This window comes from Protopterus annectens, chromosome 4.part0, assembly GCF_019279795.1.
Source record: "Protopterus annectens isolate FY-2018-M chromosome 4.part0, PAN1.0, whole genome shotgun sequence".
NCBI classification, from domain to species: domain Eukaryota; kingdom Metazoa; phylum Chordata; order Ceratodontiformes; family Protopteridae; genus Protopterus; species Protopterus annectens.
Genome location: NC_056733.1, coordinates 591,212,224 through 591,236,853, shown reverse-complemented (window position 1 = coordinate 591,236,853; position 24,630 = coordinate 591,212,224). Strand labels below are relative to the sequence as shown.

Sequence of the window (24,630 nt, the reverse complement as noted above, 5' to 3'; positions counted from 1 at the left end):
GAGGGAAGGAGCAGCATGTATAAGAGTGGAATCATCTGCATAGCGCATAACTAATCGATTATGCTACGGCAGATAAAATCTGTCTACAAGAGCCACAGGAATTATTATCCCGATGCTCACCTAGAATAGTGCCACCTGTCTATAGCACTAGAGTTTTCCTGCACTACAATCATACAGACAACCATGCATTATATAAAGATAGATAGAAATCAGTGTATTCCAATATTATATATCCTTGCCCTAAAGGAGGTATAGACCTCCTCAAAAGTGATTACATGTAGAGATCAGCAATCGTAAGACTACATGCATATCTGCTGTCTTCACCAGATTCAAACACAGTGAAAGTTTTAAAATGTGTAAAGTCGTCTAAGATGACTTCCCTGCTTTGTTTCGCAGAAGTATATCGATGTCAAGTGGGAATGGAAATCAAGCCAGAAGTAGATAAAATTCAGGTAACAACTGAATGTGCCAAAAAAATAAAGACTATGAGGAGAAGGATCAGATGAGAAGGTAAGAAATGTGGAAAATGCAGAAATATAGATGCTAGTACAGGAAACTACTGGAACAACCTCATGTCGATCAGGATCTGGTGCAGGAATGGTTAAGGAGAGGCAAATTCAAACCCAAAGATGAAAGGTTAATATTGGAGGCCCATGATAGTGGACTATTTACAAATTCCATTGAACATATGGGGGAAACAGACAAATGCAGGTCCTGTAAAACAAAACTTGAAACAGTCACGCATTTTGTTGCTGGGCACAATACACTAAGGGCATAATGATGTGGCAAGACTATTTGCACTGGGGATTGTGCAAACATGCCAATATTGAAGTAGCTGAGAAACACTGGAAACATGAGTGACAAAGCATTACTGAGAATGATGAAGTTTATATCACATGGGATCACCCATTACCAACAGTTCAGAAAATAGATGAGAGAAAAAATAGATAGTAGTCTATGAAAAGAAGACTAAAGTAGTACTGATCATTAAAACTGCTACACCCAGTGATTACAGTGTCTTACACACAAATTCATAAAATACCAGGATTTACACTCCGAATTGAGGGCAATGTCGAAGGATACCCAGACAGTTCCAGCAGTAGTAGGAGCAAGGGGTCTCTTCAAAAAGAATTTATATTTGTATTTGGGTATGTTACCTGTACATGTAATTCCATATGTGTTAAAGGAGGAGTCAGTTCTGGGCACATTGTGGGTGCTGAGAAGAGCACTTTGGCTAACATCAAAGATTGAAACTAATTTCATGGATTTTAATAATACATTGATTTAAGAATGGGGTTCATTCCACTCATTGTACTTGAAACCCAAAAAAGCTTGGAGAAATTAAACTAGCTGAAACCACCATAAATAAAATATGCCACTTCACCACCTTATTAAGCAGCAAGGAATACTCCTACACAGCACTTTAGTGGGTCAGGTTTGTGCCCCTTAATGCCAAAGGCTCCTTTACTAACTTTTAAACTATTTCACTGTAGCCACTTCTCTGCATTACACTAACATGGAGGCACCTTCATTAGTTCAGGCCACCATTTAACTAAGCTCTGGGTAAAGAGACCCTTCCTGCAGTTTGAACCAGCTGTAAGATTTCAGAACCACTAAAGAATATCTAGCATTTCAGAATGAGTTACTGGACACCTGAGAAAGTAATGCAAATGTAGACGTGTTCTTCCAAGTTAACACAATATTATTCCTTTATAGTGAGAGTAAGCAGAATTATATTGTTGGAACCAGTTCCTTCATTTTTCTGCCTCCAGGTACTTTTTTGGTATTACCCCACCATTCAAGTCACGATTTACAAAAAGGTTACATCATAACATGATCCTCCACAGCACTTTCCATCACTCTTCTTTTTGTATAAAATTTACAATCACAGCTTCTTTCGGCTGTTCCCATTAGGGGTCACCACAGCGGATCACCTGTTTCCATTTCTTCCTGTCCTCTGCACCTTGCTCTGTCACAGCAACCACCTGCATGTCCTCTCTTACCACATCCATAAACCTTATCTTACGCCTGTTACCTGGTAGCTTCATCCTTAGCATCTTTTTCCCAATATACTCAGTATCCCTCCTCAGCACATGTCCAAACCAGCGTAATCTTGCCTCTCTGGCTTTGTCTCCAAACCTTCCAACCTGGGCTGACCCTCTAATATACTTATTCCTAATCCTGTCCAACCTTGTCACACCCAGTGCAAATCGTAACATCTTTAACTCTGTCACATCCAGCTCAAACTCCTGCCTTTTTGTCAATGCCACTGTCTCCAACCCATATAACATAGCTGGTCTCACTACCCTCTTGCAGACCTTCCCTTTCACTCTTACAGGTACTCCTGCCACCCACACCATCTTGCCTGTACTCTCTTCTTCACCTCTCTTCCACACTCACCGTTACTCTGAACTATTGACCCTAAGTATTTAAACTCATCCACCTTCGCCACCTCTACTCCTTGCATCCTCACCATTCCTCTATCCTCCCTCTCATTCACACACATATATTCTGTCTTAGTCCTGCTGACCTTCATTCCTCTTCTCTCTAGAGCATATCTCCATCTCTCCAGGGTCTCCTCCAACTGATCCCTACTCTCACTACAGATCACAATGTCATCTACAAACATCATAGTCCACGTGGACTCCTGTCAGATCTCGTCTGTCAACCTGTCCATCACCATTGCAAATAAGAAAGGGCTCAGAGCTGATCCTTGATGTAACCCCACCTCAACCTTAAATGCATCCGTCACTCCCACCACAGACCTCACCGCTGTCACACTACCCTCATACATATCCTGTACCACTCTTACATACTTCTCTGACACTCCTGACTTCCTCATAAAATACCACAACTCCGCTCTAGGCACCCTGTCATATGCTTTCTCTAAGTCTACAAAAACACAATGCAACTCCTTCTGACATACTCTGTACTCCTCCATCAACACTCTCAGAACAAACATCGCATCTGTAGTGCTCTTTCCCGGCATGAAATCATACTGCTGATCACTAATCATCCCGTCCCTTCTTAACCTAGCTTCCACTACTCTGTCCCATAACTTCATGCTGTGACTGATCAATTTAATCCCTCTGTAGTTACTACAGCTCTGCACATCACCCTTATTCTTAAAAATCGGTACCAAAACACATTTTCTCCATTCCTCAGGCATCCTCTTACTTTCTAAGATTTCATTAAACAATCTGGTTAAAAACTCCACTGACATTTCACCCAAACATCTCCATGCTTCCACAGGTATGTCATCTGGGCCAACAGCCTTTACATTCTTCATTCTCTTCATAGCTATCCTTACTTCCTCCTTGCTAATCCATTGTACTTCATGATTCACTATCCCTACATTATCCAACCTTCTCTCCCTCTCATTCTCTTCATTCATAAACCCCTCAAAGTACTCTTTCCATCTCCTCAACACACTCTCCTCACTTGTGAGTATGTTTCCCTCATTATCCTTTATCACCTTTACCTGCTGCTAGCCAATTGGTACAGGTCCTTTTCTCCCTCCTTAGTGTCCAACCTTTCATACAACTCTTCATATGCCTTATCCTTAGTCTTTGCCACCTCTCTCTTTGCCATGCACCTCATCTCCTTATACTCCTGTCTACTTTCTTCATCTCTCTGACAATCCCACTTCTTCTTTGCCAATCTCTTTGCCTGTATACTCTCCTGTACTTCCTCATTCCACCACCGTGTCTCCTTGTCGTCCTTCCTCTTTCCCGATGTGATACCAAGCACCTTTCTAGCCATCTCCCTTACTAGCTCTGCTGTAGTTACCCAGCTATTTGGTAACTCTTCACTGCCACCCAGTGCCTGCCTTAACTCACCCCTGAACTCCACCTCACAATTACCCTTTTTCAATTTCTAGCATTTGATCCATGGTACTGCCTTCACACTCATCCTCCTCTTCTTGATCACCAATGTCATCCTACAAACCACCATAATATGCTGCCTAACTACACTTTCCCCTGCCACCACTTTATAGTCTCCAATCTCCTTTAAACTGGCCCTCCTACATAAGATATAATCCACCTGTGTGCATCTTCCTCCACTCTTGTATGTCACCCTATGCTACTCCCTCTTGTTAAAATATGTATTCACCACAGCCATGTCCATCCTTTTCGCAAAATCCACTTGCCATCTGACCTTCTGCATTCCTTTGTTTAACACCATACCTACCCATCACTTCCTCATCCCTTCTGTTCCCTTCACCAACATGCCCATTGAAATCTGCTCCAATCACCACTCTGGGTACAGTCATCACCACTTCATCCAATTCACTCCAAAATTTTTCTTTCTCATCCATTGCACACCCAACTTGTGGAGCATATGCACTAACAACATTCATCATTACACCATCAATTTCTAGCTTCATAAACATCACTCTATCCGACACTCTTTCACTCATTTCACCTCCAAAACACTCTTAGCATACTGTTCCTTCAGAATAACTCCTATGCCATTTCTCCTCCCATCCACACCATGATAAAACAATTTGAACCCACCTCCGATACACCTAGCCTTACTCCCCTTCCATCTGGTCTCTTGCACACACAATATACCAACTTTCCTTCTGTCCATCATATCAACTAGCTCTCTCCCTATACCAGTCATACTGCCAACATTCAAAGTTCCGACCCTCACTACCACAGTCCTAGCCTTTCTCCTCTCTTCCTGCCTTCAGCCATGCCTTCCACCTCTTCTCCTCCTTCGGCCAACAGTAGCCCAATTTCCACCAGCACCCTGTTGGGTAACAGTACTGGTGGCGGTCATTGTTAACCTGGGCCTCGACCGATCCGGTATGGAAATATTTACTGGTGACTGCATGAAATGATTTGGTGAAGTTTTATGCCGGATGCCCTTCCTGACGCAACCCTCCCCATTTATCTGGGCTTGGGACCGACACAAAGAAATGCACTGGCATATAACTTGCTAATTCCTTAATCCCTTTGCTTACTGACACCACAGATTTGCTCATAATGCTTTATCTGAAAATGTTGCCTAATTCCCCCATCATTTCTCATAACCTTTCTGATAACAATATATAATCTACTTCAGTTTTAATATTCCCTCTTTTATATGTATACTGCATCTCTTCCCCCACCATCATCCCCCCATATTTTATCCTCCCTACACACTGTAATAGCATATGATATATTCCCAGTTCATTTCCTCAAATTATAGGTGAAATCACCCAGCCCCACTACATTTATATTTACTATAGCATGCTGCTTTTAAATCCTCAGTCTAGTTCTCACACCTGTATTTCTCTTTTTACATCTACAATCACATATTATCACCATATCTCTCAACTGGCCAGAATTTTGAAGAATGTCTCACTTTTTGCCATATTTTTGGTCTGTTTCTCATAAAATCTGTGCTTTTTTGGCAAAACATTGAAGATTGAAGTTACTAAATAATCACTGACATTTGAGTTTTTGACTTCTTATCCTTTAGAAAAAATATGTAAATGCCAAACCAGATATTCTATCAGCTTTCTAAAGTTCATAACAGCAACATTTAAAATATGTTCCTGATTATAGACCTTTGCCACCCCCCACCCCGCATTTTTTGGCTCTGTCCAGAATTATTGTATGAAGAGTTTGAGAGCTATGGCCGTCATGCCTCTGGAATAACAAATGTCATGTATAACACTTTAAATCTGGCATTACTTAGTCACGTTGTTATACAAGAGTAGGCCTCTCTACCACAGCACCTTCTGATTTTCCCATAAATTATGCAATTCTTCTTTTTGTCTCTGTTGCATGAAACATTTATCTTGTAAGCATATATAAAGTACAGTTGTGTACACCTACCATAAATGTAGATGTTCGAGTGTCTTCACTGTTGCAGTCATGACTGTAGGGTTCTCCCCTGCCAGCAGGCAGTCCTCGGTCGGCCAGAATCCCAAAGTCTGGGTCCGGCGTCGGCTGTTCAACCATGCTTCCTGACGTCAGAACGCCAGGAGTACAAAGCTGACAGCCGACGCCATGTTCTCCAGTTTTTCTTGCCCCAGATGTCAGGAGTCCCAAAATGAGAAAGGTCCCATATCCTTTGCAAATACACCTCAGAAGAATGGTGAAAAAAGGAACCACACAAAAGTAAAAATAAGAGGGGACAGGAGGGAGGAACAGACTGCAACAGTGAAGACACTCAAACATCTACATTTATGGTAGGTGTACACAACTGTACTATGTTCATCGTGTTTCACTGTTGCAGTCATGACTGTAGGGTAGAATCCCAAAGCAGAATGAAAGGGAGGTGGTCATAAAGTAGAAGGGGCAGCTAAAAGGCCCTGCAAGACTGCAGAAGCAAAGCCTGCCCTAGACTTAGAGTAGAGAGGTAGATTGTAGTGCTTTGAAAAAGTATGCACTGAACTCCAAGTTGCAGCTTCCAAAATGTCTTTGGTAGGAACTCCCCTGAGGAAGGCAGCAGAAGTGGCAGCAGCTCTGTTGGAATGAGTCCGTATACTCCCTGGGATTTGCTTTCCATGGTGTGAATAATAAAATCTGATTCCATGAGCAATCCATTTAGAAATGGTCTGTTTTGAAATGGCTTTACCTTGGGAACTTGAAGCATAAGAAACAAACAATTGCTCTGATTTTCTGATGTCCTTGGTTCTGTCCAGGTAAAAACGTAGTTGTCTGTGTACATCCAAGGAATGTAAGATCCTTTCCCCTTTATTTTGAGGAGTGGGGAAAAAGTTGGCAAGTGGATAGTTTGATTTAAAGCCACTTTGGAAACCACCTTAGGCATGAATGTAGGATTAGTCCTCAAAGACACCCTGCCTTGATGAAAAATAATATAAGGTTCCACAGCCATAAGAGCTTGCAACTCTGAAACTCTCCTGGCAGAGGTCAGGGCTAACAGGATGGCTGTTTTCCAAGACAAAAACTTGATGTCAGAAGAGGCAGCAGGCTCAAAAGGAGGTAAGGTGAGCTTTTCCAAAACATAGTTGAGATCCCAAGCAGGAATGGGAGGAGATCTAGGAGGTCTTACGTTCTTAGCTCCTCTGAGAAACTGTCTCATGAGCTGGTGGGAAAAGATTGGAGGGTTTGTATTATAATGAGCGGAAATAGCAGAGGCATGTATCTTAATGGAAGAGAAAGAGAGACCCTTATGTAAGAGATCTGTCAGGTAAAGTAAAATCAAAGGAATGTTCGGAAGAAGAGGATCAGAATCCTGAGCCTGCATCCAGGAACAAAATTTTTTCCATTTTCCTGCATAAGATTTTCTAGTGCTAGGACGTCTGGCTTCTAAAATGACATCCATAACCTGCTTGGGTAGGAGAGAAGGAATCAAAGGCCCTGGATTAACCAGGCCGCCAGGCTGAGAGTGCTGACATGGGAGTGTAGAACCTGACCCTGATGTTGGGACAGAAGGGTTGGAATCTGTGGTAAGACCCAAGGGGGCTCCAGACATAGGTTTTTCAGAGTGGGGTACCAAAACTGTCGAGGCCAATTTGGGGCCAACAAGATTATCATCTTGGGCTTGTCCTGTTTGATCTTTAATAATACCCGTGGAAGAAGAGGAAGAGGCGGAAAGGCATATCCCGAGAGGTTTCTCCAACTGAATGATAGTGCATCCACTTTCCAAGCTTGTTCGTGGAAAGTCCTGGTGCAAAAATTCTGTAGTTGATGATTGAGATGGGATGCAAAGAGGTCTATGTGAGGACATCCCCAGACTGCTGTCTGCCAGGAAGTTTTGCTTCCCTGGTAGAAACTGAGCTTGAAGGTCCAGATTGCAAGCTAGAGCTGTGTTCCATAGATCCATGGCTAGTCTGCAAAGGGGGTAGGAATGAGATCTCCCTTGCTTGTTTATGTACCACATAACTGTGGTGTTGTCTGTCCGTATAAGTAGTTGTCCTGGTTGTAGAAGATTCCTGAAGGCCATTAGAGCTTTCTGAATGGCTAACATTTCCTTTAAATTGATATGCAGGTGCTTCTGATCCTTTGTCCAAAGGCCCTGCAGACAGTTGCCCTGAAAATGGGCTCCCCAAGCATAATCCGAGGCGTCCGTGGTTAGAATCTGAGTGGCAGGAGGCAGACAGAAGGGTTTCCCTTTGTTTAGAGTACATGCCTTGGACCACCAAAGGAATTCCTTTTAAAGACAATGCAGGACGGAGATCAGTATGTCTAAACTGTGGCAATGCTGAGACCATACACTTCTTAGGTACCACTGTATTTTCCGCATGTGTAGTCTTGCATATGGTACGAGAAGGATGCAGGAGGCCATGTAACCCAAAGTCTGCAGGAAGCTCCTTGCAGATAGCTGAGTTAAAGTTGCCAAGGTTTGAAAGTTGAGGCCAGCAGAAACTGTTTTTCGTATGTCAGAAATGCCATCTGGGTTGTTGTGTTTAAAGAAGCGCTCAGAAAAATTATCTGTTGTGAGGGTGTCAAATTTGACTTTTTTATGTTTACAGTGAATCCCAGGAACTTGAGGAGATCCTGAACAAACCGTAGATGTTGGAGTAAGACCTCCTTGCTGTCTGCCTGAATAAGACAGTCATCCAGATAAGGGTAAATTTGAATTCCCTTGAGTCTGCATTAAGCTACTACTGGAGCCAGGCATTTGGTGAAGACCCTGGGCGCAGTAGACAATCCAAAGGGCAGCACAGAGAATTGAAAGTGCCTCGATCCGGCCTTGAACCTGAGGTATTTTCTGCATTCCTGCCTGATGGGAATGTGTAAATATGCCTCCTTTAAATCCAAAGTTACCATCCATGCATTTTTGGACAGCATTGGAAGTAGCTGCTGTAGAGTAAGCATCTTGAATTTTGGAATCTCTAGAAAAGTGTTCAAGACTGACAGATCCAGAATGGGTCTCCATGAGTTTTGCTTCCTGGGAACTAGAAAGAGCCTTGAGTAAAAACCTTGTCCCATCTCTGAAAGTGGAACTAGTTCTATGGCTTTCATAGCCAAAAGAGCTTCCACCTGGTTTAAGGCCTCTGTCCATTGATGTTTTGGAAGATCTGGCCATCCACTTGGCCTTGGCAGGGTATGAAAATGGAATTTGTAACCTCTTGAAACCACATCCAGAACCCACTTGTCTTGGGTTATAGGAGTCCAATTTCGGTGAAAAAGAGAAAGTTTTCCTCCGAGAGGGGCTTCCAGGCAAGAAGTTCCTGCAGCCCAACACAGGGAGTCATTAAGTCTGTTTCCTATGAGTTTGCGACCTGTCCTCTCCTCCCCTAGGGGTGGAAGCAATCCACTGTCTTGGTCTATAAGAGGCTTGTGTTTGAGGCCTTCCTCGGGAGCGTCTGTATCTACCCCTCTGAGGCCTGTCTGAATTGGGAAAGGACCAATTTTTTGTAGGCCAATTCCTGCTAAATCTGGGTGGCTGTACTTGTAAGAAATCTTTAACTGTTTGCATGGATTTCGCCTTGTCCTCCATCTTTTTAATCACCTCTTCAGCTTTTGATCCAAACAAAACATTATGCTGAACAGGAGCATCCAATAATTTAGCTTTTACTTGTTCTGGCAAATTTTGTTCCTTTAACCATGCATGCCTTCTAATAACTGTGCGAGAGGCAGCAGCCCTACAAGAAGCCTCCAAGGCATCAAATCCGCAGTGTAAACCATGCTTCCCAACTTGTTCAGTGGCATGCAGTAAGTCATGTAATTCCTTATCATCTGCACAGGCAGAAATGGAAGTAAGCTTTTGTTTTAAAACAGACAAGAGAAATTGCTGGTACTTCAGCATATGAAACTGACAGTTCAATGCCGTAATAGATAAAGTAGCAGAAGTGTACACTTTTTTGCCCCATCTTTCTAAAGATCTAGAATCCTTCTCAGTGGGAATGGGGTTTTTAGCAGAAGCAGCCTTAACTCCCTTAGGACCCTGAGAAATGGTTTCAGGGTCAGCAGAAGGGTTCTTGTATAAAAACTGGTGGGAATCAGGAACCCTGTAATATCTATCAGGCTTAACAGGAGCAGGAGGAAAAAAGTCAGGGGTTAAGTTAGCCTCCGAAAAAGCATCATCCACAATATCCAAAACAGGAGGAATAGCCAGGGGTCTAATGTTGGGGAAGAAGAAGAAAATCCCTTAGTCTTTTCTTAGATTCCGAATACTCCTGTCCTTCCCAGTGGAAATGTTCCCTCATTTCATGCAAAGTTTCCCCAAAAGAGAAATCCTCAGGGGGAGAAGCTGAAGGAATGGATTCCTCAGCATCAGAATCCTCATAAGGAGGGAAAGAATATTCCTGGTCAGAAGAAGAAACTGAAGAAACAGAAGCCTGATCAGAGGAATCATAATAAACTTCCTGCCTTGGCCTTTTATATGGAGGGGGATGTGAACCCCTAATCACAGTAAGTAAATCCTCCGCCATCTTAAGTAACTGTTTCTGTGACTTGGGAGCCGGTTCAGAAGAGGCCTGTGTTGCAGTCTTTGATTTGGAAGGAGTCTTTGCCTTTGTCTTTGGCTTTGCTTTTATTAGAAGCTGAGTAGGCCTGAAAATCCCTTCGGAAGCCGGTACCTGCACAGTGGCTCCAGACCCATCTGAAGGAGCATTGTCCGAAGGTCCTGCAATAGAAATATTCAAAGGCCTAGTTGGCTCCTCGTGGGAGTCCGTTTTGGCCATCGGTTCCGAAATGGCCGACGATAGGGGCTGCAAAAGCACCTCACTGATGACGGCCGAACCTGAAGCTGGCTCCGCTTGTGCGATATCATCAGATTTGGACCTCGGAGGCCTGTCTTTGTCCTTGCGTTGTTTGTGAACTCCAGTAGCCGGAACCATAGTTAAAATGCCTACCGAAGTAATGAAATGCAAAATCGTACCTTCGTTTAATTGTACGTTGATTGAATCTAGCACAAAACCGACAACTAGCTACGTCGTGGTCAGGGCCTAAACAAGGAATACAGTAAGAATGAAAATCCTTATGAGGTATTTGCTTCCCACATGAAATACAATTATTAACTTTTTCTGACATCGGACTGGAGCAAGAAAAAGTTTCCCCAATGGGGTACTTAGCTTTGAGTGGAGAAGAAAGTCTTCGGACTGAAGTTTTTCAGAAAAAATTGTCAGGAGTCAGCCGACCAGCACTTACGAACTGCTATCACCACACGGCAAGAAAGACTGGAGAACATGGCGTCGGCTGTCAGCTTTGTACTCCTGGCGTTCTGACGTCAGGGAGCATGGTTGAACAGCCAACACTGGACCCAGACTTTGGGATTCTGGCCGACCGAGGACTGCCTGCTGGCAGGGGAGAACCCTACAGTCATGACTGCAACAGTGAAACACGATGAACATCACTATCTCTCACTTTCCTCACCTACTATACTACCCAGATGCAATTAATATTGCCGTTTGATATTCTTTTCAGTTTTAATCGAAGACGGTGTTTTCTTTAGTTTACTCTATTATGTTATATTTTCTCTCTTTTCTCCCTCACATCCCTCAGTATCCTCTTTAACATTCTGTAACACATCAAACCGATTATTCGTTTGAATGTTATATATAATGTGTTCTTCCAGTTCTGCTAATTATGTTTATATAACATTTTTTCAGCTCTACTCCCTTTCCCATCTCCATATTTATTGCAGTACTCTTCACTTTCTACATTTTTCACAGTATTGATATTTTCTTCATCCATTACTACTCCTTCCTCATCTTCATCATTTCTTTCCTATTCTTGTAATGTTGGACAATCAAACCATAGATGGCTTTCTACTTTACATTTCTTACAGAATTGTTTATTGTTTCCACATATACCTACAACCTTTTTTTTTTTAAATCAAAAATACGTTGACGACAATTAGAAAAATATATTTTAGGTCATATTCAGTCATTTCTGTGGTTTGAAATATTGCAGTCAATTTTCTTTTTTGCACCAAGTTCACACCCACAAATTGTACTCTTTCCAAGGCTCACACATGGGAAGCCCAAACGTTTTGAAAGTAACCTTACAAAAACACATCTTTAACTAGAAATCCTAACAACACTACTATATTGTCATATAAAGTATGCCTTTTAATAGAATGCCTATCGCATCTTGAAATGTTTACTACAAGATGCCCCTGCTCTCTTACTCCTTGTCCACAAACTGAAAACCTACTGTCACTTGAGCATAAGATAAAGTTCCACTTACTATGTTTTGTGCCTGCAAGGCACCTGATAACCTTCCTCCTGCTCAAACACCTCAAACTTGAATGTTGCACTTCCTTGATATTATATAATTTTCCATTTACATTCACTTGGTCTGTTAATTCTATCTGGGTCACTGTCAACTCCTGCAATTCCATCCTTCCTTGTGCATCTCCAATACACCCCAGCATACTGTGGAGTCATCATCTGGCTTCTCTATATTCCTGTACCATGAGAACCTTCACCAGTCACTGTATAATATCAGTTTCTAGTGCAGCGGCTGAACATTGTACTACTTCCAACTCTAGTGTTTGCACACAACAGTCCCCATCCTCCCTACAACCTTCAATGCAACCTTCTCCACCTGGAGGATGAGAGGGATTTCCCAACCACACTAGCCAAATATCACCTGAGCAGTAGAAATACTATCTTGGATCTCAATGGGTCTAGTGGGACTAACCTATTCCACAAAGCATAAATAGATTAAATAGTACCAGCTTGCATTTTCTTCCCTTTATGTACAATTTGGAGTTGCTAAAAGATAATAAGCAGGGTGAAAATACAGCCCCATCCCCAATGCACACAATACACATGTTCTTATAATAAAGTATTCTTAAGTACAAGTGGCCATGAAATATCTGCTGACTTGCATTGTATGAAATGCGACTCCCAATGAATTAGTACAGATGACCTCAGATTTACTATAATAATGGTCAGAAAATTCTTACTTATTCACTCATATGGCATTTGATACCATATCTGACTTAAGCATTGTAAACAAACTCACAGAACTAGGTATTAACCATATGTTATGTGCTGGATAGCCAGGTGGCTCTCAGACAGACCTAGGAAGTTAAGCTAGGGAAGCCCACCTCCTCTAACAGGCCAGTCACTAATGGAGCTCATCAGGACTCTGTGCTGGGTCCACTCCTTTTTGACATCCATTTCACTGAAGTAAAGCCCAGTGTCAAGGACCTCGGGTTAACCAAGTTTGCTGATGACTGCATAGCAGCAGCAGTTATAGAATCTCATGAAGATACGAACATCCTCCAGGAAGTGATAACACTGACATATAACTGGTACCAAAACCATGTTTGTAAAACTCAGTACCAAGGCATGAATATCAGTACCCTTTGGGAAGTCAGCTACCTCAGGAAACAATCTCATTGATAACACACCCATAAGAGTAGACCCAATACTTAGAGATTTGGGGATGTATGTTGACAGTAACCTAGATTTTGACCAACTTGTTGTTTAAGGTAGTAAGAATCACTCTGTGCTGCTCAACTTATAAGCAAGGGTGTGGCATCCAAGTCTGGAGTCATTGATCTGCATATACAGCCCTCATCAGACCCATCACTGAGTATAATGTCCCAGTCGGCACATGCAACAACTGGAATGCTGACAGAGATTCCTCACAAAAAGAATACAAGTTGTAAACAACATGCCATATATGGAACAACTCAAAACTTGGTCCTAATATATTCTGTCTCCTACAGACTGTTGAGGAGTGAGCTATGCTTGGCATACAAGGCATTCTTATAAACTGCTCTGATAGACATTTTGCATAGCAGCAAAACAAAAAGCATCAGAACTGCTCACTCCGGAGACTAAAACCTTCCTTGCACTATGAATAGGACTTGTTGGAAGGACAGGTATTCAATCATAACTTGGATCAGTGGATGGGAAATCAGACATTCAACCTTGGTCTGCCTGCTATGTCTATAATGGGCAGAAATGGTCTATAAATGCTTGACCACCCATGCCCTAGCTGACATATACCCATTAAAATATACCCCTTAAAATAATTTTTAGGGATACATTTGGGAAGCATGGCTAGGCTTGAAAAGGCCCATGTGGTCATTAGACTAATATACACCTATGAACCCTGCACACAGGCAGGACAGTTCCACTCTAGCTTGTCTTGATACTCAGAATCTTCAAGTGAAAATGTGTATTTTAGTTTGAATAGTGACATAACATTGTTTATCTTACTAACAAAATGTCAAATATTAAAAAGAAAATGTCACATAATTAAATATTTACTACAATGATGCATCTAAAAAACCTTCAGCAAACAGAAAGCTATAAGGGGTATTCAAAACCAGGAGATGAGCTGCCATATGCAATCTTTAGTGTAGTTCTAGCAACACAACACTGGACTTGCAGCAATAATCTTCAGGTAATATGTTGATATCCAGTTGCTCTAGTACATTAGTGACAATTGTAATCCATAACATTTCTAATGTAATGTACAGTGGCATGTCTGTTTTGTGCTGAACTGAAATACTAAATTAATATATTTTGGACAAGAAAATTACTTACTTTAATAAACTATAATGCAAACAGTGAAAATGTATGTTGCAATAAGAAATAGATGCTTCTGTAGATATGATTCTCTGCGGTATAAAGAGATGGAGCCCTGACTATGATCCAGATGACCTAATTTCAATCAGTGTCTCAGGACTTGGAGGAGGCAAGTAGTAGGGGTGGGAAGGAGCCCGTTTCCTGATTGCTTATCAGGGGAGTGGTTTCTACCAGTCATCTAACACATCCCTAGTGATGAGGATGGTGCCATGATTATGTATAAAATGGTCGTTATCATTTTGTACTTGAAAAGGATGCCGGAGTTAACTGATGCTACATGCAGTGATTCATATGATGTCAGTAGCTCCACCCAGATAAGGACATTCAAGAATCCCCTTAGTGTACAAGACAATGTGTGTGATGTCACCTCTCTGCTCCAAACCATTTTCTCTTCCCAATCTTCTACTGGTGAAATCGTAGTTGCAGGGGTAGTGCCAGGGACACCAAAAGTAAAAATGAAGCAACAGTAGCAGGCTCACATAGTCGATGGTCAGCTGGACGGCATGTGTCAGGAGTTAAAAAAAAAAGTAACAGTTTGAAAATAAACTACAAAGTAACAATAACCTGGATGAAGTGCTCTACATACCTATAATTCTAGTGTGATAATAATAAAAAAGTATGAAAACCAAGGCAAGCAAGCAGCACTATTCTATAAAGTTATGTGATGCTTACCAAATCTGCAAGTGCTAACATTCAGGATTCCAGACTGTCTGCAGGGACAGAAGCCTTCATTTGGAGGGTAATCCGTTCCATTAGCAAAGAGTGTCTTTGGAGCTATGTATCGATATACAGGAATACTATTACTTACTCCAGACTGCTCATACACCAGCTCCATGGACCTGAAACGGTTTTAGAAAAAGCAAAATGTATAGTATCAAATGTCTTAAATTAGCCAAGATTTTAAAGCTAAAAGAAAATGAATCTTATTAAACAGCACATTCTCTGCCTCTTCACATTAAAAGCAATGTATAATTTCTTAAACAGAAATGCAAATGAAAAAAAGTTTATTTAAAGCAGTTTGCTTCTCCTAAAATTCATTCCACACTCAACCAAACCATATCAAGGCATGCAGCCTCAAGAACTAAGCTGCTATCTAGTGCCCAAAAGATGACATACTACAAGGCAGCTGTGGCTGGGCTCTCAACACCATGCCAGTGGCTGACCTGCTTAAAGGGACATTACTTGGACCCAAGAGAAGAATTTTGCTCCATGTAGCAGGTAGCATTTACTTCTGGTGGCCCAATGGCAACGGCCAACTAGTCCAGTCTAGATAATCCAATGTCCTCTAAAGGAGGGGTTGATTCATGATTCACTGAGCGATCAGCTAGTCAGCCATCAAGGGAGTCCAAAAGGGAAGGGTGGTATTAGTAAGGAAAAGTTAAAACTGGCATACCATAAATAGTAAAAGTGTAATAATATGATGCCATTAACCCCACTTTGCTGTTGTCTTTCTGCCTCCTGTCACAACCAATGGCAATGTCCTTTCCTTCTACCTCTGCTGAAACACAAAAGGGATATATGTGTTATCACATATTGTGACTGAGATGCAGAATGAAGTGCAAATCTACAGCTCTATGTATACATGTCAGCAAACAGAAGCCTAAGACAGTGGTCATAGCTCCTTAACAGTTACTACACTACCATGTAAATGTGCAAGTAAGCAGAAGCAGGACAGGGTCCCACAGGTAGGACAGCAAGCTACACCACTACATGTAGGTACAGTGCAACAGAAGCAGGACAGGGTCCCACAGGTAGGACAGCAAGCTACACCACTACATGTAGGTACAGTGCAACAGAAGCAGGACAGGGTCCCACAGGTAGGACAGTAAGCTACACTACTAGATGTAGGTACAGTGCAGCAGAAGCAGGACAGGGTCCCACGGGTAGGACAGCAAGCTACACTACTACATACATGTAGGTACAGTGCAGCAGAAGCAGGACAGGGTTCCACAGGTAGGACAGCAAGCTACACTACTGCATGTAGGTACAGTGCAGCAGAAGCAGGACAGGGTCCCACAGGTAGGACAGCAAGCTACACTACTACATGTAGGTACAGTGCAGCAGAAGCAGGACAGGGTCCCACAGGTAGGACAGCAAGCTACACTACTACATGTAGGTACAGTGCAGCAGAAGCAGGACAGGGTCCCACAGGTAGGACAGCAAGCTACACTACTACATGTAGGTACAGTGCAGCAGAAGCAGGACAGGGTCCCACAGGTAGGACAGCAAGCTACACTACTATATGTAGGTACAGTGCAGCAGAAGCAGGACAGGGTCCCACAGGTAGGACAGCAAGCTACACTACTACATGTAGGTACAGTGCAGCAGAAACAGGATAGGGTCCCACAGGTAGGACAGCAAGCTACACTACTACATGTAGGTACAGTGCAGCAGAAGCAGATACATTGTCACTGGCATGTGTAATGAAGTAAATTCAAAAAATAGTGGCCAGAACTGCCCAACGTGCATAGCTACATAACCTACCAAACAAAAACAAAACAATGCCACAATACAGCTGCCAACAACTGTTCACACAACACACAGTTACTCACAGCAGCCAACCTGTTATATCCTGGAATCTGTCAGAGAAATCAACTCAGAGTAGGAACAGAGCTGTAAAAGACAGAAAAAAAACATAATACTAAGTGTTATAAGACGCACAGTAAATGAGGCAGAAACACCCCAATCATACCAGCAGGTGTGGACATGAGCTGCGCATCTCTAATGGATACCATCCAGGTTAGTAACTATACTGTATATTCTATATGGCAATTCTGCCCAGACTGATGTCAGGGAACATGCACACTGACTATTGCCTATATGCTCTACAGACTGAGTGAGTGCATATCTCTCAGCTGTCCAGAATTTTGCAGAAAGTCCAGATTTTTGCCCCATATTTTTGATTAGCTCATCATAAAGTTTGTTTTCTGACAAATCATTGAGGACTGGCATCACTAAATAATGACAGACATTTTAATTTCAGATGTCATATCATTCAGAAAATACATGCCAATGGAAAACTTGTTATTCTATCAACTTCCCACATCTATAGGAACAATATTTAAAATCTATCCCTAATTTTGGCCCGATGCTACCCATTATTGCTGGCTTTACCCATCAGTCTTGCTCTACGCTGTTAAGAGGTATGACTGGAAGTTCACACTCAAGAGCACTGCTAGCACAGGTAAGTGTCTAATAAACTGGCAGCATGCATGCCCTTGCCATCTGTATGACAACAGGGCACTACAGATTGTGGGGTAGGCAGTTTCATCCTGATGTTTCATGTACTCTGTATTCAAAAGTCAATTGCCATGGCAACATATATATAGAGCCGGCCCAGGACAACAGACAGAGATCAGTACCTAGGCGGGGTCACTCAATGATTTCAACACACAAAGTTAGTCACAATCTCAAGATACATTGACACTGTCTCCCTATTGAGTGATCCTACACCCATTACCTAAGGTGATACTGTGGCATCCCCCACACCTATTGCCCTACAGAATCCACAGCACAGAGGTGACCATGCATATCATGGGGGCATCCCCTATGACTCACACCCCAGCCCTGCTATCACTGTATTTATGACATCAGACCAGCACATGGTCTCTGACATAACAGCTACTCTACAAGCCAGGGTTCACAATGGCAGTCACTGCCACAGTCATGTCCAGATAGTTGAACAGCTATTGTCTGTAAGTCAAGTACAGTTCACAACTATGCATATTAACCTGGAGCTGACCGGTGTGATGCATGTACTATAACAGTAATTTGCCCAGCAAAGCCAAAGCTGCAAGGATCATATGATCATATAAATTACAATGCAAGTAAGTCTGGTGACAATGCACACCTTGCCATATAACACTGTCATGATGTACTCCTACCTTCCAAGAGGAAAAACATATCAGGCTAAAAATGAACTTTCAGGAACTCATCCAATTGTTAGGGTTAGTCTTGAAAGAGACAAGGATGCCACTCTGCTTAACATCCAGGGGACAATTTGTCCCAATGATGAGGCAACATTGGGTAATGAATCTATCCCACCAATGTGTTTTAGTTACATGTGGTGGAGGCTCAGATCCTTGCCATCAAGTGTCTACATAGCTGTTCATTCTGTGAAGATATAAGAAATTCACCAGGGTGTGGTCTTAAATAACATGAAATGCTAGGCATAGATCTCCATGCAAGAGTACATAAGCATATAGGGATATGGCTTTTATTCTGTTTTAGTAGCTAAAGGTTTCTGGGCCAATAATCGTTTTCATTAGGAACCTTTGGGGCTTCAGCAGCATGAAATGCCTGGCTAGATTCATGCAGAAAAGGCCACTGCGGTCTATAACTAGTCTAACTAGGGCAGAACACTGAGGAACAGTAGCATCCTTTGGCCTAGATGAGATATCAGTGGAGATCAGTTGTGCTACATTGAAGGGTTTCCTAACTAGAGTTGTAATATAGTGGTCAAGGTGAGGGAATTGTCAGCCCAGGTGTTGAGAACCTTAAATACTGAGTAGTGCGGCTTTGGGTGTTGGTTATATTGTAAGCTGTTCCAACACCTAATGGTGCAGATGAGCCAGTGGAGTCCCACAATAATGCCATGATTGGATTCATACAGTCTGTTTGCACAGACAGACAGACAGACACACACACAAACAGACAGACAGACACACAGACACACACACACACACACACACACACACACACACACACACACACTGCATCTATGGCCACTTAAATGTGGATGTTAACTGGTTCCACCATCGGTGCTCTTTACCCCAATGATTCCCATTCGCCAGTGGTACATGTGTAGATGTGCAGACCATGCTGGACTGCTATGATAAGGACTACAATTTGCTGCTGTCATAGTTGGAGCATCACCACATACTACCACATGCTATGGGTGACCATGCTGCAGAGCCACCCAGCATAGGGCATTTGTGGCCATAACCCACACAGATCATATTTCACCAGTTTTGCTAAGTCTGTATGCTACAGGTCATCTAGGCTAGCTATGTCTGACTTGTCCATCACAAAGACCCCACTTCAGAGGTATAGAGTGTCTAGTCTATGACTCACCACTGCAGCAGGCAGCAGCCATACTACAGAAGACAGCAGTGGCCCCCCTTCTAATAAAAAGGGGAAATCATCTATGACACTGATGACCCCCCCCCCCAAGAGCCACATCTACACCTCCTTTGACCAGTATCCACAAAACTCCTGATTTGATTTTTCTAAGTGTTTTGGCTTTCTAATACCATTATGGGACTGGACCCCATTCCCAAGTCAGGGCATTATTAAAGGTCATGAAATCAGTATTATTTCAGTTCTTGGTGCTAGCCAAGAGTGCTCTTTTCAGTACTCAAAATGCACCCCAAATTGTTTCCTTCTGCAATTCATATGGGGTCATATGCAAAGTTGGAATATTTAAGTACAATTGTAAATTCCTTTTTATTAGTCATGTCACTCCAACTACTAGTGGCACTATCTGGGTAGTTTTATTTCACTTTGTTGTTGTTTCTGCTTACAAATCCTTGTATTTTATGACTGTGTGTGTCCCTCTGTATATAACAAACTGTAATCACTTGGAGCAGCAATTTTATATGTTTATAAACGGTAACTAGGCTAATGACCCTAGAGAGCCTTTACAAGCCTAGCCATATTTATCCCGGGTGGCCCCAGTTGTCGGTGGTTAGGTAAGTGAAGTTCACAGAGGTAAGGGTCTATGGTAGTTATTAATAACATTTCAGTGATTAATGCTACTTTTGTCTTTTTAATTCATGGACTACTATATCTGGTTTTCTTGCATTTATTTTTGAAGTATGAGTAATGGGTTATCTGGTGATACAAGCTTTATCACTCTCTCTAATTCTTTCTGGCTCCAATGCTTTGTGTTTGCAATGTTTCTCACTCTATATTGTAGTGGTTGCACAATTCCCAGTGCAACAGTCTTGTCATATTATTGTGCTTTTCAGTATACTGACCCTCTGCCATGAGTGTACCACACCCAGCAACAAGATGTGTGACTTTTCCAGTTCTATTTTTACAGAACATGCATTTGCCTGCTTCTCCCACTCATTCACTTGACTTTGCAAACTATCTGGAGCAGCCATTATTAGCCTTTCATAATTTGGTTTCAAATTCACATTTGCTGGGCCATTCTTGTGTCAAATCTTGGTCAAGATGAAGTGTTTCCAGAATATTTCTAAACTTGGCTGGCTATGTAATCATCCATAAGTCCCTGGACATTGGTGAAAATGACAGCAGTGAGATTCATCACCATCTCTCCTGCATGGTTTGTGTGAAGATGTGTGCTGCACAGTGTGACTCAACCATGCACTGCCCAGCATGGCCTGCGCAGAACACTGCATGCATTACATTGTTCTGTGTGACATTGCACTGTCACTGTGTACAAATCAGGGCTACAGAGGTGGATTAGACATTGCTGCTTCATGTATGCTGTCATATATCATTATACGTATAGGATCATAGGAGGTTACTAGGCTAATGGCCCTGAGGCCCTTACAACCTAGCCAATAGTTTATCCCCAAAAAAGAAACCTCAGTCAGCACCTGTCACCCCTGTCATTGAGGGACAAAGGTGGAACCCCAGGAACAAATTTATGGTTTACCAACCACTCAAGACTGCGTTTGAAGAGGGCCAGGGAGGTATTCTGTTTGACATATATGGGAAGTCTATTTCATAGATGGGGCAGCCTCTATGAGACAAACCTGTCTCTCCAGCAGGTTTTGTTGAAGTTGCATATTAGATTTAGGCCTATCGAGCGTGTAATGTGCGAGGAGTTAGACTTACAGATATGGAGCATCTCTAGTAGGGCAGGGTCTGATATTGCCTTGTAGGAAGACACAAATTACCTCTGAGCAATCTGTATGATACCACCGAGTAGAGTGATAGTGATTTAAGCTTGCCTGCATAGGATAGGTGTTAGAGGCCATGTATTCTCTTTGTGAGGTATTTCTGTGGCCTTTCCAGTTGGTGCAAGTGTTTGGAGAGGTACATACCAAATGGGGTATTATACTCAATCATAGGTTTAATAAGGGAGGAGTACAGAGAGGTAATAACCTCCTTTTTTTCTGGATGCAATCCCTTTACTTATAAGATGAACCAAGTAAAAGGTTTTTCTGACCACCGCTGCCACATGATGGTCAAATGTAAGACTGTTGTCAACCTGAGTACCCAGGTCTCTCACCACATACACATACATTCTTTAACACAGACACATTCCTAGAATTTCTTTTATCTTTATACTGTTTCTAACAGTTCCTTTTCTATCTGAGCATCTTGCTTTTGTACAACTATAAAGTGCACTTGACTCACAAGCAACTGATCTGTTATCTTATAAGATCGAAGCTAATATACCATTCTGAAGATGACTCATAAGCAACTGATCTGTTACCTTACAAGATCAAAGCTAATATACCATTCTGAACACATTCTAAGTACAGTTTACATGCAACAGAAATTGTTTATTCACATCAAAGCAAATTAGCAGCAGTGCAGCTATAACTAATTTCTTACACATTGCAAAATTGCTTTCATGTAAATATCACCATTCCTAGACTACATCTTGGTCTAAGAGCCTGGATTTCTTACAGGAAGAGTTATCTCAAATGTATCAGTTGCAAACTTTGCAAGATGCTACACCTTTTCTAGAAATCTCTATAATGCCTGTTTGTCTTTTGATTTAGATGTGTAAAAAAAGCATCTGACTTTTTCTGTACCAGACATCAAGCCTTCTAAAAGCAAATGGCATATGTATTTCAGACTTCCAATGTCTATTTTACTTGATTTCTTATTTGAATTAAAATTATACTGTCAATCTATATAGCACCAGTTTTTGTCTCTTGCCATATTTTTTCATGTCTTTGACTACCTCAGTGGTAGATTATCCAGTATGTTTGTAATACTTTCTAAAACTTCCATTACCTCTCCAACAATGATACCTCTGAAGCTGATGAAACAGTAGTTTAAGGAAAATAAACATTTCTAATGACATCCTATATGTACAGAATCTGGAACTTTCTTTTTCTAGCTTTATTTATCAATGTCACTGCTTTGCACATAAAACTGAAAATAATTTAACATTTGTTATAGCTGAGACCCCTTTTTCAACTGTAAGCAGCATATAATGTTCTCTTTTAAACACTTGCATTTATATTGAAAAACATAGCTCACAGACATGCAGTAGCATCAGGTGCACTATATTTATTACTATACCAAGCACTACTGTGAGCAACAGACAATTATTGTAGTCCTTAATGGCATACAACTGCCTTCTCATATTAATGAATGGGGCAAAGGAGCAGCTAGTACCTTGATGTGCACTAGACATGGCAAGCAGCACTGGGTAATATAACAGTGTTACATAGGGTAGCAATGTAAGGCAGTTAGGTTTAGTACAATCTACATGTAGCAATTCCTGACACCACCACTCTGTGGTCCCCATCATGCCTAACTATGATTCATAAAGAAATTACACTTATTATACATGGCAGAAGACATGAGTTAATATAGCAATAACCCACGCCTGGGTGTGGGTAATGCGGGATTTACCCATGGTTGGCGTGGTTTGGTCCCGAGGGCAAAGCCCAAGGGACCAAACAAAGACAACCGTGGGTAAATCCCGCATTACCCACACCCAGGCGTGGGTTATTGCTATTATACTATGACATTATTTAAGAAAAGAAATAATTACTTTTCTTAAACAATGGCATTGTATAATGCCTCTTTGCTGCCCTTCCGCAGCTGGCTGGTATCCGCGGCAGTTCTGATGTACTGCGCATACCTACGCAGTACATCAGAGCTGTGGCCAAAAGCAACGGAGAAAGCAAGATCGCCGTTGCTTTTTACTGTTTCGCTATGTTAAATGGGTTTAACATAGCGAGACAGCTTTAAAATAAGCAACGGAGATGTTTAAATATTTAAATACATCAACACATTTTCTGAAATTTAAAATGGAGGCATCAAATACTAGTATAAATTATTTGGATGTGTGTTTATTTAAAAATGAAGGTATATTAGAATCTACAGTACATAGGAAAGAAGTAGATGCCTCAAGGTATATTAATAGAAGTACTATGCATGCCCCCCACACATTTAAGGGAATAATTAAGGCGCAATTTATAAGAATAAGCAAATTGAATACGGTAGAAAGCTACTTTAGAGAACAGGTAAATAGTATGAAGCAGGAATTTTATAATAATGGATACGCTGAACGAATTATAAGTATGGTACATGAAGAGGTGTTAAAAGAAAGTGATGATAGATATAGGCCAATACTAAGAGGGGGACTTATAAAAAAATCAGGACAATATAAACAAGGGTAATAACGTGGTTAGGTACCTTACTACTTTTAATCTGAATACTTATAATGTTTGTAAAATAATAGAAAGACATTGGCCTATACTGATGGCTATGCCAGAAATAGTTAGAATAGTGGGAGAAAGGCCAAGATATGCATATAGGAATTCACAAACATTAAAACAAAAATTATGTTATAAAGACTTTAAATTAAATACAGTTAAATTAGAGACAACAGCAGGAACAAGAAAATGCTACAATTGCTCCTGTTGTAATGACTTATATGAAGGTACAGATTATTTTAAACATCCCACTACAGGAGAAGTATTTACAGTGAAAGCACTGACAAATTGCAATACATTACAAGTGGTATATTTGGCAACCTGCACAGTATGTTCATCGTTCTATGTTGGTAAGACAACTAGGAAGCTTAAGGAAAGGATTATAGAACATAAATCTGATATAAGAAGAAGTGTTGCAACAAATGCATTAAGTAAACATGTTCAAGATAAGGGAGAGCAGCATACTTTTAAATTTAGAATATTGGATATAGTACAAACAGGTCTGAGAAAAGGGGATATGAATAATTTTCTAGAACTTAAAGAGTTTGAATGGATAGTTAGATTGCAGGCAGACTGTTTTCCTGGTTTGAATAATGCCATTAGTTTAAAGCCAGTTTTGATTAAAAGACGTAGAGAGAAGTTGTGAATTGTTATGGAATGTAAATACAATATTTATTTGTTCTGCTGTAAAAGTGAACTGATAATAGAAATGTTTTATAAGTGAATATTTCATTTTTGTATTTTTAAATGTGTTTTAAAAGTTTTTTATGTATGTCTTTTTAAGAATTGATT

General features: G+C 41.3%; 1 protein-coding gene across 3 annotated transcripts in view; it reads right to left on the bottom strand.

Moving 5' to 3' along the window:
• SCARB1 (scavenger receptor class B member 1) overlaps positions 1 to 24,630 on the bottom strand; it is a 1,184,693-nt gene that overhangs the window by 259,511 nt on the left and 900,552 nt on the right. For all 3 annotated transcript variants that reach the window (XM_044068528.1, XM_044068527.1, XM_044068529.1), the window contains exon 7: positions 15,134 to 15,300. In XM_044068528.1, coding sequence (XP_043924463.1) covers positions 15,134 to 15,300 — 167 coding nt within the window. The remainder of the gene's footprint in view (positions 1 to 15,133; positions 15,301 to 24,630) is intronic.